The 17,605-nt window shown below is 39.8% G+C and overlaps 1 protein-coding gene across 1 annotated transcript in view; it reads right to left on the bottom strand.

Moving 5' to 3' along the window:
• Positions 1-292: 292 nt before the first annotated feature.
• Positions 293-17,605, bottom strand: part of MPHOSPH9 (M-phase phosphoprotein 9) — a gene marked incomplete at its 5' end in the record, with an annotated part of 50,027 nt that continues 32,714 nt past the window's right edge. The window contains 10 exons of the mRNA XM_079717272.1: positions 293-1,438; positions 3,872-3,940; positions 4,245-4,492; positions 5,166-5,269; positions 6,316-6,436; positions 7,249-7,389; positions 8,541-8,716; positions 9,574-9,762; positions 15,507-15,608; positions 17,024-17,088. Coding sequence (XP_079573398.1) covers positions 1,337-1,438; positions 3,872-3,940; positions 4,245-4,492; positions 5,166-5,269; positions 6,316-6,436; positions 7,249-7,389; positions 8,541-8,716; positions 9,574-9,762; positions 15,507-15,608; positions 17,024-17,088 — 1,317 coding nt within the window. The 3' untranslated portion in view covers positions 293-1,336. The remainder of the gene's footprint in view (positions 1,439-3,871; positions 3,941-4,244; positions 4,493-5,165; positions 5,270-6,315; positions 6,437-7,248; positions 7,390-8,540; positions 8,717-9,573; positions 9,763-15,506; positions 15,609-17,023; positions 17,089-17,605) is intronic.

The raw sequence follows: 17,605 nt of genomic DNA, 5'->3' as shown, positions 1-17,605 counted from the left end.
AGAAAAAGCTCAAAAGTAAACCAAACTGTAAAACCGGAATCAGTGGGAATCAATGGTGAAAGTTTGGAATGAGTCTGTTTGTCAACACATACAGAGCTTGAATATGTGGGCACTGGGTTCTGACTGGCCACCAAAAAGTGGGCAGCTAAGCAGCCTGGACCTGACCAGAAGTCAGGACCTCTACCTGCTACGCTCCCGATCAGAGCACAGCTTCCTGCCCACGTGCTACTTCTGAGAGCCAGGAGGCATTGCCAAGGCAGCGCGCTGGAGCCCTCCAGCAAGGCCACGCGAAAGGCACCGAGCTCTATCTAGACACGTTCCCTGTCCAGTAACAAGCAGGGAAGGTTGCTCTCATCTCAACCTACTGTTCTTACAGCAGCTAATATGGGAGTATTTATTTTTCTTTTTGGCGGGGTGGGGGAGGGAGATTAAAAATGTCTTCATGACGATCTGACAGCTGAGGCCACGTACACTGAGGAAACTGGGGTTGCTCTTACAACCTCACTGAGTGGTGGCCTATATTTCCATCAAAGCTTTATCACCTCATTGTCAAGGGCGGGACACAAATTACATTCAGAATGATGGGCAGAAAGGTACAACTCCCCAGTTGTTAAACTTTTCTGAAAAGTACTACATCTATCACAAAATTAGAGAATTACATCTCTATCATTTTTCTTTCTTACAAATAACGAAGTTTAAGGGAAACAAAATGAGATATTCTTACTTTCAAAGCTTTCCAATATTCCATTATTTCCAACATTTCCATTATTAACTATTCCAATATTCACTCTAAGACACGGTTCAAACACGAATTACATTACTACTATTTTTAAAAAACTTCAACACAACTAAATCCAGGGTATGCTGTTTTTTGGTTTTTTTTTTTTTTTTTTTGCATTCAGCATGTATTTAGTCTATCATTACGGAAGCTGTTCTTAGGCATTTATTTAAAAATAAAAGAATCATATTCACAACGTAGAACAAGTTTATAAAATTGGTGTGCAAAGTTAATGGTAAAAGGATAACACTATTTGTTTAGAAACAAAGCTGTCTCCCCTATTTACATTTCCTTATTCTTGATATAAATTGGATACATATACTATTTAAAAATAATACTTTTTAAATAGTAAAATATACAAGAGATTCCTGAGCATAACAAAAATATCTTGAAAATATGTGGCCATTTGAAGTATAAAATAGCAAGTGTAAAGAATAGCATGATTGTAAAACTACTGTGTGAAAGCTTATAAACAGTATAAAATAGTTTGCCTTTTCTGAGTGCATAATTACACATTAGTGCAAACAAAACTGTCTCAAAATTTAATGGCTACAAATCTCAAAGATTTGCAGAGGTGCGCAAAACATGAAATTTCTTTAATGTCATACGAACTGAACCCAGCTCTCGATTAATCTTCTCCAAACGATCTTCCAAGGCTTCCTGGGTGAAAATCATGGAAAAAACTTAATTAGAATTCTACATCAAGTCCACCGACTCTATAATTACCACCAAAATGACTTTTCTTTCAGCAAAAGAGCAAGTATAAACATCAAAATTACAATCATTTTGGTTTTTACACAAATCGTCATTTACATTATTTCTTTTAAACTAAACATAAATCAACTTTTCAACCATTCAAGATAACTGCTTATCTTTAAATAGAAGGAGAGAATTATTTGACTCCGTTGAACTGAGAACAGTACAAGAGGAACCTAGAAGTTTCTTCACACGTTTCGCCAGAAGAAACGGACACATCTGACTGGTGCCGTAGCCCACTTACAAGTATATCAAATAACTTTCTTCTGACAAAAATTTCTAGGTTGAAAAAGAGGAAAAACGCTGGAGGAGACTTTTCCAAGAAACAAGATATTTCACAATGAGTCAGTGTAACAAATGCTATTTTTAAATAAATAGTACTACTGTTAAATAGTACCTGGAATATATATTCATCATTTTAGATACTTTATTAGCTATTAACTCCAATGGTATCCTGAAATAAAACTTAAAAATTTTCTCTTCAACAACTTTAAATTGTAAAAAAAATTACACGTTCATTTTAGAATTTTTAGAAGACAGACGAGAAAGAAGTAACAAATAACCACTGTTCCCCTTTCCTGTTTTTTTCTGCAGACAGGAACACCATTTTCAAGAAAAATAAAATCAGAATCAAACTCTACTTCAGAATGTTTTTCAATTTAACTTTTCTTGTTATGGAATATACTTTATGACATCATTGTAAATTAATGTGCAATATTCCATCAGATATACCATATTTAATCAAGAATCTTTTAGTTGAAATTTAGGTTGCTTCTAATTTCATATATCACAAATAATGCTGCAATATATATTCTGAAACATACCTCTACACAGACCTATAAACACTGCCTTAGGAATCATTCCCAAAAGTAAAAATGCTAGGTCCAAAGAAATGTAAGATTTTAAAGCTTTGGATACATGTCAAGCTAAACTCCAGAAAGTCTTTCTCCTTCCACTCGCGTGTACAAGGATAAGCTTTTCCCTAGCCCAGGTTCTGGTGTTTTTTTTGTTTGTTTTTTTTTTTTAAATACCTGCCAATGTGATAGTTTAAAAATGATGCTTTTGTTTAAATGTGTGGGGTTTTTTTACTCATTGGTGAGGCCAAGCATTTTTCAATATTTTTTGCCCAATTTTACCTTTTTTACTTATGAATCATACACAAGCATCCTCAGCCCTTTTTTGCTGCCATTTGTCTTCTTACTGGATTGAAATAGCTTTGACATAGATGAACAGAACCTAGGGCCCTTTAAGTCTTATTTTAAGAGCTTATCATCATTATGTAAAAAAACATATTAAACAAAAGTTTCAGATACATTTAGAATTAGAGTATGAACAAGTTTTCCTTCTGCTTTCCCAGTAAACTGTTTTATTTTTATTTATTTATTTGTTTGTTTGGCTGCACCTCGCGGCATGCGGGATATCTTAGTTCCCCGACCAGGGATCGAACCTGCACCCCCTGCATTGGAAGCATGGAGTCTTAACCACTGGACCACCAGGGAAGTCCCCCCAGTAAACTATTTTAAAATGAATTTCATGTGTTGACTTTTACAAATTATTGAATAAAAACGTTCAGAACAACAAAAACAACGAAAGAAAGTCAGAAAAAAAGAGAAGTTAAGGATACAGGCCCTAGAAAAAGACCTCTGCTATTTTCTGTGTGTCTTTCTCACAGATCAATCTGAAACTGAACTTTTCCTGACATTAAGGCATTGAAAAGCCAAAGCTTGCAGTTATATAAGAGACATATCATTGCTGTTATGTTTAAAATGTTACAAAAAGAGATTTAAAATGTTCCATGGTTTCATGCATTTTAATTCTCTTTGAAAAGCAACTAAAAAAGATGTACACGGCCCACTTCGCCCGCACCATCTCCTGCTCAATAATGGAATCACACCTCTCTTTTGAACCTCACATCTATTCCAGTCGCAAAGTGCCACTGTCTTATATGTCTACTAAATGGAAAGGGGTTCAGAAATAAATTGCAGATTGGGGAGAAAAAAACAAACACAAAAAAGGGAGATTTAACGTGAGAGCCTTAAAAACGTAAAATCTGTTAATAGACATATTGCCATTTGCTCCCAAGTTAGTTTCTTGAAAACATGATGGCATGAACACCTTTTTCTTAGAAGTATAAAGGTAAAGTCGCTTTTTGCTCCTGAAAGCTAGCATGCAGTTATAAAATGTGCTATCATTACCAAACACTTCCTGTAAAGGCTAAAAGTTTTGACCGACTGTTTCAGTGTGCCTAAAAACTGTGATATTAAAAAATCATCGTGGTTAAATGGAGCACTGACTAGCATCAAGCCTCCAAAGCAGACTCAGGGTAAGACACTTCACCTGATTCAATCTTGTCTGCAGAGTGATTCGTCCTCCAGTAGAAGGCATTCGGCTTAGTGCTGCCTCAATCTGTTAACACAAAAAAATGTTTAAATAAAAATAGGAGAATTCTAATTAGTGGCAGGGAGGTTTATAACAGAATGGAAAGAAAAGACTTCAGCCTAGTATTTTCTTGTCCATCTCAACTTCACATAAGTTTCCTCTGTCACAATTAGTAACAACAGCTTGGCTCACACACGTTTCTAGTGCGGCTTTGTGTGGCATCCACAGTAACTTCCTGGGTTTGACACAATAATTCCCTTCTGACTATTCCTCAGACATAAGCATTAAGTACAGAAAAAGATTTAAGACATTTTTTTATGTTTGTTTTTACCTGGTCTTTTTCTTTTGTAAGTTCATCAAAAAACCGTTCCGTTTCAGCTAGGGTCCTAATTTTTGCTGTATACTCAAAATCATTGCCCTGTGGTGGTACGTAGGCAGGCTTACACTGCTCATAGCTAACTGATTTATTCTTCTCCCAGGCTGATCTCACAGAGACTTTCTTCACTCCACTTGGCAACGGTTCGGGGGAAGAGCTATGATTAACATGGATGTCAGTGGTTTTTTCTGAGTATTTTTTTTCTGTCAGAGAGAAAAGAAATTTCTTTTATTTCTTATCAACTCTTCCAGCAGAGCATGTACATACTAAATATGTTACCCAACTTCACTTTCTGGAAATGGCTGCTACACGGCCCAAAAAAATGTAATGAAAAGAGATACATAATGAATCATATATACTCAGTTTTCTTCTCCACAGAATTCTAAAAGCCCTGCCCTCCGTTTGACAATCTTAACAACTTCCCTAAATAAACTTAAAGCAAAAAAAAAAGTTTAAAAACTAAACAACACATTTAGTGGACATATACCAACATTACAGAGTTAGTATTTTAAGGGCCTACCCAAGTGATTTCACATACATTATCTTATAACTTTATAAGATAAATGAGAAAAAGAAACTTAAAATATAAATGAGAAAAAAGAAGGTGCATATAAGTTACAGAATATAAAAAACTGAACAGTATGGCCCTGGTAATTAAACATTAACATCCCCTGTACCTCGGTTTCCCAACTTTCCAATGAGGATAACAACACTGACACAATATATGAGTGTCACAAATGCTTATTTTTAGAGGCCCTTGGGTAAAAAAAGATTTAAGTGCAGGATATAATGACATTTAGAACCTTGAAAAGATACCAGAAACTCACAAAATGAAAGACTAAAACCATAACTGATCATTTTTTTAGGAAAAGGTACCTTCTGAGTCATCTAGAGGAAGAAACTGGAGTTGTTTCCTTGGATTGGGACGTTGTACTGTAGACACAGGAACAGTATCTAAATCATCCAAAAGTATATCAAATCTATTGAATGAAGCAAGTTACTTGTGAGAAAAAAAGTGTTAACTGATGTTCCCTATCTCCACGAGAAAGATGAGCTGGCATCCAGTTAACTTACATACTCACATATTTTTAAAAGAGAAAGGTGGTCAAATAATTTTTTAAAACTGAAATTTAATTTATATTTTCTTTTTTTTTTTTTTTTTTTTTTTTTTTTTTTTTTTTTTGCGGTACGCGGGCCTCTCACTGCTGTGGCCTCTCCCGCTGCGGAGCACAGGCTCCGGACGCACAGGCCCAGCGGCCATGGCCCACGGGCCCAGCCGCTCCGCGGCATATGGGATCCTCCCGGATCGGGGCACGAACCCGTATCCCCTGCATCGGCAGGCGGACTCCCAACCACTGCGCCACCAGGGAGGCCCTAATTTATATTTTCTAACACAAAATTATATTTACATACTGGCGACTTAAAGCATTTACCAATACATTATCTCAACTGATCTTTTTAACAACCATATGAAATAAGCAGGTAGGCATTATAATCCCCTTTTTATAGAAGAGGAAACTGAGGTTCAATGTGCTTCAGTAATTTTCCCCACGAGCCTGACGGAGCTGGGCCACCAGCTCTCCTGTCTTAGGAGTCAGTGGTCTTCCCAGCACAGCACACACTCCCAGCCACACTTCAGGGAGGACAACTTTCTCAGGAGCACAGGTAAGCTTATGTTCAGTGACAGGGCCACACCAGGACAGTCCACTTCCTTGTACAAATGGCCCCCAATTTTCCCTGTATCTTATACCTTTTCAGGAAAACAAAGAATTATCATTCTATATCCAAAAGCTGGAAGAGGTTCTGAGGCAGTATTTAAATTTTATAGTAGCCAGTTTACATCCTTAAAAACTGTTTTCACATATTATAGTACTTTTTTATTTTTAGTATGACATTTATTTAAATGATTTAAATCCACAGAATCCACATTAACAACTGAAAAATTAGTGACAGCCAGAGGCATAAGTTGACATTTAAAAAAAATCAATACTATATATATTTTATTCAACAATTTTAGAGAACTTACCGAATCGGGCTGCTTTCATTTTTGCTAAGTAGATGACTAAATCCTGGGGACAAATTTTCTTTAGGGGATCGCTTTGGACTATAAGCCACAGTCACTGGTGTTAACATAATCTCTCTTTTTGCTACAGAGGAAAACGAAGAGGAGACAGTGTGTTCCTTCTATGTATGTGCTAGGCTGGCAGAGCATAGCTTCTTTTTCAGTACCTTATTTCTAACTAAGAATACATTTTCATTGTAAAACTTTTTCAAAGATAAATAAGAGTATACAAAGTAGAAATAGTTCATAATCCTAACATCTAGAGGAAACCACCGGCAAGATTTTAGTGTATCAGACTGTAGTTGCAGCGCTCTGACTCAAAACTGGTTTTTCAGGATTTTAGAAGTCGACTGGAAATAAGATGGAAACACCAGTGCACTAGTGAACATTCCTAATAACACAGTCACACACAAATCTCCCCAGCAGTTATGGAAATGGAAAATAAGGATACAGAAGCCCAGTGCTTAACTTTAAGACCATACTTATAATTGGCTAAAGAAAAAGGTGACTAATGCTGAGTAATCTTAGGTAAATATATGGAAAAAAACATCATTTTTCAGGCTAGTTTAATTTGTTTGAACTACTGTTTAATTTGATAGTTGTCAAAATATCTAGTTGAGCTTGTCTCAAAAACTGTGAAGTGGTATTAGTTGCAAAACATTTGCGGCACACACTCAAAAATCTCACTTTGATAAATGGTGAGAATTCTTCAGTTACAGTCATAGTAACTGTGCAATCAGATGGTGTTATTGAACAAGATCGAATTTAGGGATTCTGTGTTCAGAGCACTGTACGAGGTGCTAGGAAGAGAGTAAGGGACACAGAAAGCATCAAACAGTGTGTATGGCTCAGATGCCACTCTGCCAAGCCCAAGAGACATAAACCTCTAACTCTTACTTGGAGTACTTGATTTACGATTTGAAGGTGGTAAAGATGACGATCTCTGTGAAGCAGAATTAAATCTCTTTTGTCTTTGCTGGGCACCTTTCTCTGGGGACCGACTTGCATTGACTGAAGTGTCAGTTAGCCGAGGAGTCACTAATTCTGTAAGAGAAAAATGTAAAAAAAGAAAAACAAAAAACCAAAACAAACCTAGCTTCAGTTATCTGCTTTTTATTAACAGATGGTTACACCAAGCAAGCAATTCTTCTCACCATCTAGATTATAATGATTACTTGCAAAATGCACCACATTACAATGCTAAAAAATGCTTGATGAACAAAAACGTGGGAGTTTTTAATGAATTCATTCTGGTTCTCTGTTTACAACTGGCATTCAAGGTGATTTTTCAAGTTTATTTTTAGAAAGCAGGTCACTAATTTATTTACTAGCGGATACTGCTTTGGAAATGCAATGCCAAAGATGTTAATGACGTAATTAGCAGGCCCAACCAAATAAGCACCAGAGCAAGTACAAGTGCCTGGACCTGTGAAATAAACAGCATTCAACATACTTCTTGTCCTACGGATAGATGCTCAGTAACCAAGAAAGGGAGAGTAGGAAATGTCACATCTCACTTTATGAACACCAAATGCCTGTCATAACTTTTTGACGTGTGCAAGTAAGACAAATTGATATGGAAAGTTTTCAAATATCCTTAAGAATGCCACGTAAATCTTTAATAATCAGAACATAATATGTCATTTGAAAAGGTACGTATGTGATGACAATGATAAATTAACAACTGAGGGGGACTTCCCTGGTGGTCCAGTGGTAAAGAACCCACCTTCCAATGCAGGGGATGGGGGTTCGATCCCTGGTCGGGGAACTAAGATCCCACATGCCGCGGGGCAACTAAGTCGGCGTGCCACAACTACTGGGCTCACACGCCCTGGAGCCTGAGCGCCACAACTAGAGAGAAAACCCGCACGTCACAACTAGAGAGAAGCCCGTGCGCCACAATGAAGAGCCAGCACGTCGCAACAAAAGATCCCACGTGCCTCAATGAAGATCCCACGTGTTGCAACTAAGACCCGTCATAGCCAAATTAATTAATTAATTACTTAAAAAAAAATTAACAACTAGGGGATTCAACTGTCTGCTATGGGGCCGAAACAGCATAAAAATAAATTTAACCTTTTATTTTATTACTTGAGGCATTTCATTTTAAGAAGGTAATATAATTGGGGGAGAAAGGGGAAGAGATCTATATATCTATATTTCTATCAAACAAGGAATAAAATACTTACTATTTGAGGTATCCTCTTTCTCTGTCTGTGTGCCCCAATTTTTAAATACTTTTTCTTCATCAAGTTCTTTCAAAGCTTTCATGATTGGTGTGTCTGAAGTGTCTCTTTGTTTTTTTATCAATAAACTTGTTGGTGAACTTCCAGGTGAAGGATCCTTTTCCAGAGGAGAATGGTACCTTAAATAATAATTTTAAGACACACGGTGCTATGAACGGAATATTTGTGTCTCCCCAAAATTCTTACGTTGAATGCAATTCTTATGATGCATTCTTGTCCTCACCTTTTGGAGGTGATTAGGTTTTGATGAGATCATGAGGGTAAAGCCCCCAAGCTGGGATTAGTGCCCTTACAAAATAAGGAAGAGACATCTTGATCTCTCCCTGCACACATGCACCAAAGAAAGGCCACGTGAGGACAGAACCAGGACCCAACCAGGACCCTGACCTCAGACTGCCCACCTCCAGAACTGTAGGACATAACTGTTTGCTGCTTAAGCCACCCAGTCAAGGGTAACTTGTTGTAGCAGCCTGAACTAAGATGGTTTACTGGGATTACTAGGGGAATAACATGAGGGTTGACAGTTCCTCCACAACGAGTATGTATGCTTTACAAGGCAATTCAATAAAATTGAGCCTGTATATAACAGACCAGTGCTTCCCAATCCTTTTCACAGCCTAGAGCATACAGAAATGTAATATTTATAGGGCACTCTGGAGTACATGAACGAGGTCGCTCATGGGGGCTCAGCTATCTGGAGGGTGAGGATCAACCTCTTGTCCTAACTGTAAGCCCGTGCACAGGGCACACCACTATGCCAGCGGCACAGGTGGAGACAGCTCTGCAAGGCCTACAAAAGGAAAATCTCCGAGAAGCACTAGCCTTTCAAAATAAAGTAAAACTCGGATCCTCAAAATTAACACATAAAAAGAACGAGGAGATGGCTCTTTACAACTTCCTGAACCTTGAAAGGCAACTGAAATCCCTAAGGAAACCTAACCGTCTCTAAGTACGATCTTCGACGGAGCCGTCTCACCCAGGAGGGCAGGTGGCCTCCGGCGGGCTGGCTGCCTCGCTGGCCCGCGTGTCCAGAGGCCGCCCGGTGGCCCGCGTGTCCAGAGGCTGCCCGGTGGCCCGCGTGTCCAGAGGCTGCCCGGTGAAGATGGAGTGGTCTGCTCCCGGGATCAGCCACTTTCGCCGGCTGACGTCGGAGCCTGCCAGCGTGCTGTGAGGACGAGAAGTGTTCTCAGGCATTGCACGGTCTGCGCTCCAGTTTAGACTGAGCACATACAGAAAATAACCTGCTCTGAAATATGATTTCCACATTTACACAGGAATTTAAAAACAGCATAAAACAATCTTATTTTAGCTAGATGAACTCTATTTTACGGTTTTCAGCTCCAACTGAATTGTTATACTTGGTTTCAGAAGAACAGTCAAGATTTAGGTACCGTCACGTGTACACGGCTCTGAACACCCCGGCCCTGAACACCCCGGCCCAGCCCCGCACCACACTTCACACCCTTTATGTCCCGTAGAGCTCAGGGCCCTGAGGTGAAGCAAGAGCACCTTGCCTGTTCCTCCCAGACCAGCACTGCCCACAGAATTTTCTGTGAAGACAGAAAACGCCCTCCACGTGCACAGTCCAATACCGTGGCCACCAGCCACGCACACACGAGCTCGTGCATGCTTGCAACGCAGCTAGATTTAAACAGCTGTGGTGGCCAGCACCGCTGTACCGAACAGTGCAGTTCTAGACCATGACATTCCTCCCTGTGACTGTGAAGCCCGGCCCGACTGAGGCTCACCCCACCCTACACTCCGGTCACTCGAGGCCTCATCCTCTCCACACCGCCTCCTGCCCTCATCCCGCGCGCCCTCCACGCGCACCCGGGAGCTGCTCCGAACTCCCGCCAACGACTGGACTCCCTTCCTCAGTCGCCCCTTCAGAGGATGCTCAGTGGATGCATCATCCCAGAGAAGGCAGCCCCCTTCAGAAAGCAAAGCTCCAAAGATCCTCTGGCTCCCGTGCTCGAGCATCCCCATGGCGCTCTCGCCACGAGGCCCACGACCCTGGGCACCCCCTTCGCTGTGCACCAGCCCCTCCTAGCTGTCGGGCTCCTCTTCACCCCGCTCCCACCATCACCCCAGCCCACGCTCCTGGTAATCAGTACTTATCACCTGGACCCCCTTCTCTGCTCACGTGCCATCGCATCTGACTGGCAGCAAAACCTAAGCCTGTCTGACTACAATGAGCTCATTTTTCTTCTGTGTCTGTACTCCTATAGTTGAGCTTTGCTGGAAAAAAGCTGCCCAGCTGTGTAGACTGGGGTATCACCACAGAATCACTATCACTATCTCAAGTGGACGCCCAACACTGGCTGCCAACACATCTTTCCGTAATTAAGGAGCTCCGATTCCCCAATATGACTATCTGACACCCTCTCCACTCTCCTCAAACCTCTCGCCCCAGCCTTGACTGTCAGGTGATAACCTTGCATCACACTCCAGAGAGAAAATAGAAACCACGGGACAGGAACTCCTGTCTTCCTCTCTCTGCTTCCTTTCACAACCAAACTTTTTAAGAGTTGCCTCTTTTATCTATCAGTATTTTCATTTCAGCTCCCAGTCACTCCTTTCCCCCTCAATTTTTAAATTAAGAATCATTTCAAACATTCTTAGAAAATTACAAAGAGTACTATAACAAGCACTTGCCCATACTTAGTTTTAATAAATGCTAACATCTTTACCATATGTGTTTTTAATTGTAAGACATAAATAGCATATATATGGTTGTTTGCATTTTTAAAATTACATAAAGGGCATAATGTACACATCCTTTTAATGCTGCTTTTTCTACTCAACATTATGTTTGAGACTTACCCATGTTAATATCTACAGCTCTACCATTTTAATAGTTTATCCACAGTATGACTGCCTCACAAGTCATTTATCCTTTCTCCTGTTGGTGCATGTCTAGTTTCTAATGTATCACCTTTCAACAATGCTATAATGAACATGTGTCAGAATTTCTCAAAGGTAAATACCTTAAACTCGAACTGTGGAATTTGGGGTGTGCTCACCTTCAGTCTTACTGGATACTGACAAATCACTCTCCAGATGCGCTGTGCCAATTTTCAGTCAAACCAGTAGTTTGAGAGTTCCTGTTTCTTCGTATCTTTGTGAAATTTTTCAATGACTGGCCTGTCTGATGGTGTGAGTGGTATCCCATTACTGTTTTCATTTGCAATTTTCTGATTATTAGTGAAATGAGCATCTTTTCATTTTCATTAGCCATTTAGGTTTCTTTTTCTGTGAACAGCTTGGTCATATTCTTTTATCAGTTTTTTATTGAGGAGGTTCTCTTTTTTTTTTTTTTTTTTTGATTTGTAGAAGTCCTTTATATTCTGGATACTAATCCTTTATTGGTTCTTGTTCACTTAAAAAATGTAGGACTTCCCTGGTGGCGCAGTGGGTAAGAATCTGCCTGCCAATGCAGGGAACCTGGGTTCAAGCCCTGGTCCAGGAAGATCCCACATGCCGCAGAGCAACTAAGCCCGTGCGCCACAACTACTGAGCCTGTGCTCTAGAGGTCGCTCGCCTAGAGCCCGTGCTCCACAACGAGAAGCCACTGCAATGAGAAGCCCGCACACCACAACGAAGAGTAGCCCCCGCTCGCCACAACTAGAGAAAGCCCGCGCGCAGCGATGAAGACCCAACGCAGCCATAAATAAATAAATAAATAAATAAATTTTTAAATGTAAAATAGTTCAAGCATGAAGACATCCAGATGATATTCAGGCACCAACCAACCCGCTTTATAAGATCTTGATCCTCTGCTGTATATCCTTTAGAATTCTATGGCGCGGAACAATACAGATACCACTGAAGTCCCCTGTGTACCTTTCCAACCTCATTCTTCCCAAAAGCAACCGTTCGTGCTAAATTTGTGGTCAGCATCCCCATGAGTGCTTTTACACCTTTACTCCATCTGTATGACCCGTAAGATCTGCAGAGCTGATTTACATGCTAAAGTCGATATAACTAGTACCCAATTTCTTCTGCAACTAGTTTTTTGTTGTGTGCCATATTATGTTCTTAAGATTAAACCATGTTGACAGGCTAGTTATGGGGTTGGCAACTGTGAGTAAAGAGCCAGATGATAAATATTTTAGGTATTATGGGCCAGATAGTCTCTGTCACAACTACTCAACGTTGTCACTGCAGCACAAAGCACCTATAGACGATACACAAATGAATAAGCTTAGGTATGTTCCAATAAAACTTTATTCCTGGACACTGAAAGCTGAATTTCATATAGTTTTCAGGTGTCATGAAATATTATTCTTTGATTTTTTTTTTCCAAACATTTAAAAACAAAAACCATTCTTTGCTCACAGGCCTTACAAAAACAGGTGGTATGGGAATTCCCTGGCAGTCCAGTGGTTAGGACTCCACGCTTTCACTGCCATGGGCCCGGGTTCAACCCCTGGTCAGGGAACTAAGATCTGGCAAGCCATGCAGCCCGGAGCAAAAAAAAAAAAAAGAAAAAACAAACACAGGCAGTAGGCTAGATTTGGCTGGGGAGCTGTGGTTTGCCAACCCCCAATCTAGTCTGTGCACTGTCATGCTGAGCAGTATTATGCATAAATGTATCACAATATACTGACATTCAGGCTGTTAGACATCTAGGTTGTGTTCATTCACTCTTCAATACATCCACAACTGCCTTCCGCTTCTATCACTTCGTGCCAACTGCTCTCCAGGTCATCAGGAACCTCCAGCTTACAAATCCAACAGACCCTCATTCTTCATCTCACTGGCTCTCTTAACAGCTGCTTCAGTCTTTCTCCTGGTTTCCAGCAGCTCTTTCTCAGGTTCCTTTGCCAGCTCCTTCTCTACCCAACACCAAAACACTGGGGTTCTTCAGAGCTTTGTCCTGGGCTTGCTTCTCACTAAACACACGCATCCATCCAATAGCTTTAAGCCCTATCTAGAAAGACGACTCCAATATTTATAACTCCAGCCTTATTTCTGCACTCCAAACGGAAATTTATCATCACCTGCTTGATTTCCACTTGGAATTTACATGAATCTCAAACTAAAATCTTCAAAATGGAAATTCTGATCTTTACCCCATGGTCTGCTCTTCACATCTCCTCCCTGGTTCAATGCTACACCTTTAGCTGTTCAAGACAGAAACAAAGGACTGACCTGACGCCTCCCTTTCTTACCTTGCCATCCAATTCATCCAGAATCTTCTCAAATCCTTCTCGTCTGTCCATTTCTATGGCCACCACCCAGCTAGCACCATCTCTCTCCTAGCCCTGCAACAGCCTAATTAGTCTCTCTGCTTCTACTCTTTTCCCCTCCTCATGGCAGGTGCATTTAAAAAATAGAAATCAGGGGGCTTCCCTGGTGGCGCAGTGGTTGAGAGTCCGCCTGCCGATGCAGGGGACACGGGTTCGTGCCCCGGTCTGGGAGGATCCCACATGCCGCGGAGCGGCTTGGCCCATGAGCCATGGCCATTGAGCCTGCGTGTCCGGAGCCTGTGCTCCGCAACGGGAGAGGCCACAACAGTGAGAGGCCCACATACCGCAAAAAAAAAAAAAAAAAAAAAAAAAAAAAAAAAAAAAAAAAAAAAATAGAAATCAGGTGACACAATTTTACTATATAAAACCCGGGCTTCCCGGGTGGCACAGTGGTTGGGAGTCCGCCGGCCGACGCAGGGGACACGGGTTCGTGCCCCGGACCGGGAAGATCCCACATGCCGCGGAGCGGCTGGGCCCGTGAGCCATGGCCGCTGAGCCTGTGCGTCCGGAGCCTGTGCTCCGCAACGGGAGAGGACACAGCAGTGAGAGGCCCGCGTACCGCGCAAAAAAAAAAAAAAAAAAACCGTCAAAGGTGTCCCAATGGACTTAGAGTAAAATCCAAACCCTTGACCCTGGCTTAGAAAGCTATGTATGATGGGTCTGTGATTTTATCTGGGGCTCCTTTATCCCTTGCTGGGAACAGTCAGGCCACACGAGCCTCCTCTGGGTTCTTCAAACATAAGACTAAGCTCTTTCCTACCTCAGGACTCAGCAAGAGCACTGCCTCTGCCTGGAACACCCCTCCCTCCACACCTCCCACCTGAACGACTCTGCACGTCTTCCCTGTCCACTAACGTGTCCCTCCACAGAAAGGCCCTTCCCTGACTCCAACTTCAGCCCTCCTTTTTGTTCAATCTCAAATGTCCAATTTCAGTTATTTACATTACCTTATCTTTCAATAATTCATTATGTCCTACTAATATTAATTAGTAAAGATCTAGAAAAAGTTTCTCATTTGACAATTACAACTTAGGTTAACATTTGCAAGTTAATCTTTTTCTGATAAAACATCAATATTAGGAAGTTATGACCTACTCATTTAATACTCTTTATTTACATCAAAATCACAATAAAAACAATTCTAATATGAAAAAAACTTACTGTGTAAATGAATCATCAAGATAATGCTCTTAGATTATAACAAAGCTAATTTGGAAAAACTAAAAAGTAAAATCCACACAACCTAATGCAGATCCATCTTCATAATTCTTTCCTCTAACACGGGAATAAAATTTCTGGAAGTTTAGGGCTAAAAGACCTTTTGAGATGTTCTAACCCAATGTCCTTGTTTTTACAGATGATAAAACTGAGCTCCAAAAAATTAAGTGAGATGCCTAAGGTCACACAGCTGGGCAGAGTCAAAAACCATAAAACATCCCAATTCTCCTCACTCCCAATCTGATTCTACATTACCTTTCGGCAAATGCCTCTGCATATGAGCTTTCACAATATCTAACAGTTAGATGTTTTTACGCATCAAGTTCTGTGATGACAGTTAACTGTGTCTTCCTCACGATTTAGACAGATGAGTGTCTCAATTCAATTACAGGGTGCACCTATTACTAGCTTTACAGAGAGATTAAACGAAGTAACTTACTTGGCACGTGAGGGTCTCATAGGAGTTTTAGAATTATGACGAAGACTTAACATATTTTCATGCTCTACTTGCTTGACCTGAGCTTCAAGTTTTGAAATTGTTCTAATTCAAAAGCAATAAGATAAATTAAGTACATTTCAACAAACTTAAAATACAGCTCAACTACAAATTACTTATTTACTTATTTAACAGATACTTCTAGGAAAGGGGTGACAAAAGAGCTGCACATGCATAAACCTTCTTCATAGTAAAAAGCCACATTACACTTTAAAAAGCTGAAAAAAATCAGGGAGAATAAATAGGAAGGCAAATAGAAAAAACTCTACAAAGGAGCATTTCGTATGCTACAACTGAAGGAAAAGGGAACAACAAATACATTTAATACAGAAAGTAAAAAGAAATTTAGAAATTTTACTACAGATAAAAACACACAGTATAAATTAAATAAAAATAAAATAAATTCAGCAATCAAATAAATTGCAGTTCTAACATGTTTAATTCTAATACGTATGTATTCATATGAAATATACACGGGTAAGGCTCTCACAAAAGAGGAAGCAGGCTTACCATCCAAAGCAGAGCTATTAAAAAGAACTTCCTGTTCTGACCAACTCTCAACCTGCAGGCAGCTCATCTAATTTGTGCCGTGTTCAGAATAAAAGCTTATCTTCAAGCTTACCAAGAGAAAATAAGCACTCTGGCCAGTTAATTGTTTTGCGGATATCTTGGCATTCTTTCTATCTTTTAAAACTTTGAATATGTCTCCATCTCATCTTTTAAACTTAAATTCTTACCTACTCTGTTGCAAGGAAGATTTGAGGGAGAAAGCTCTAACAGGGCTAATGCTTATACCAAACTGATAACAAACGATCCCTAGAATTGAATGCTTCACAGAAAAGACTTGAGCAGACAAGAAAGCTAGACAGTGTTCCTGTTCTTCCCTATGAGAAGTCCTTAAGAGTGCAATAAAATCTCTAAATCAGGGACATCACTTATCTCCAAATAAAACTACAAAAATAATATGCTAAAGCCAATTAGAAATATCTAATCATTTGCCATAGGGACCACTTAATGACTGTTCCTTCCCTAAGTAAGCAAATCAGATCATGAATACAGTCCTCAAACCAGGTCTTTAAGAAAGTAGATAACCACAAAATTGGTGTGAATGCTATTTTCTTTTTGGAGCACAAAGATAATTCAGTGAATTAGACTACTTCTTAAAATTCTTTTCAATGATTTAATATCACTTAGGTTTTACCTATGCTAAGTAAATACATAAAGTTTGGGGACGTGCACACCTTTCAGGCACAGCCACCAGTATATTCCAATCATTTTAAAATCTTTGGCTAAAATCAAATGTCTTTCCAGGGGAAGGGAAGATGAGGATTAAAATCTAATCTCAATGTGCTTAAAAATCCCAAGAAAAGCTTTTTTCATCACTTTTAATATAGACACATATTTAAGGCCGGAAAGAACAGTTAGAGGTATTTGCTTATTAGTAAGACAATATATTTTACCTTTTCAAATCAGAAATCTGAGTATGTGCATCAAGCAATTTGTTCTCAGTTTTATTTAATGTATCCTATGAAAATAAAGGAAAAATTCAGATAACTGAAGGTAAATATTCAGATGTATTCCTTTTCTTTTAAAATGCATAATATAAAACTAATCTGAGACTACACCAGAGAGCTACAAATAAAATTATGCAGATACTCAGCAAGTATGGCATCAGCCACAGAGCCAATACACATAATTCAAGGGAAAAAACAAAGAGCAAAATACTGGTTTATACAAATAGCTGTGTGGAAGCCCCCTGTTTCATAAGCAAAGCCTATTATGCTTTGCTTGATTAGAAACAGTGTTAAAATGGACATATTTTAAACACAAACTTGACTGAAACCTCAGTAAATGGCAAAGCGAATACCTGCAATGATGAGATTTCAGATATAACAACTGGCCCCTGAAACCCCAGACATCTTGGCTACCTAGCTATGCAGGCCTTTTCACTAACCTTGAAGAATCACAACCCTGCATTTTATGCAACTTAACTACTTGGACCCCATTTACTTATTGTGGGGTTTCAATGAATTCAAATATGT

This window comes from Hyperoodon ampullatus (assembly GCF_949752795.1).
Source record: "Hyperoodon ampullatus genome assembly, chromosome: 13".
NCBI classification, from domain to species: Eukaryota; Metazoa; Chordata; class Mammalia; order Artiodactyla; family Ziphiidae; genus Hyperoodon; species Hyperoodon ampullatus.
Note: the sequence above shows the minus strand (reverse complement) of the source record. Positions and strands in the feature narration are given on the sequence as shown.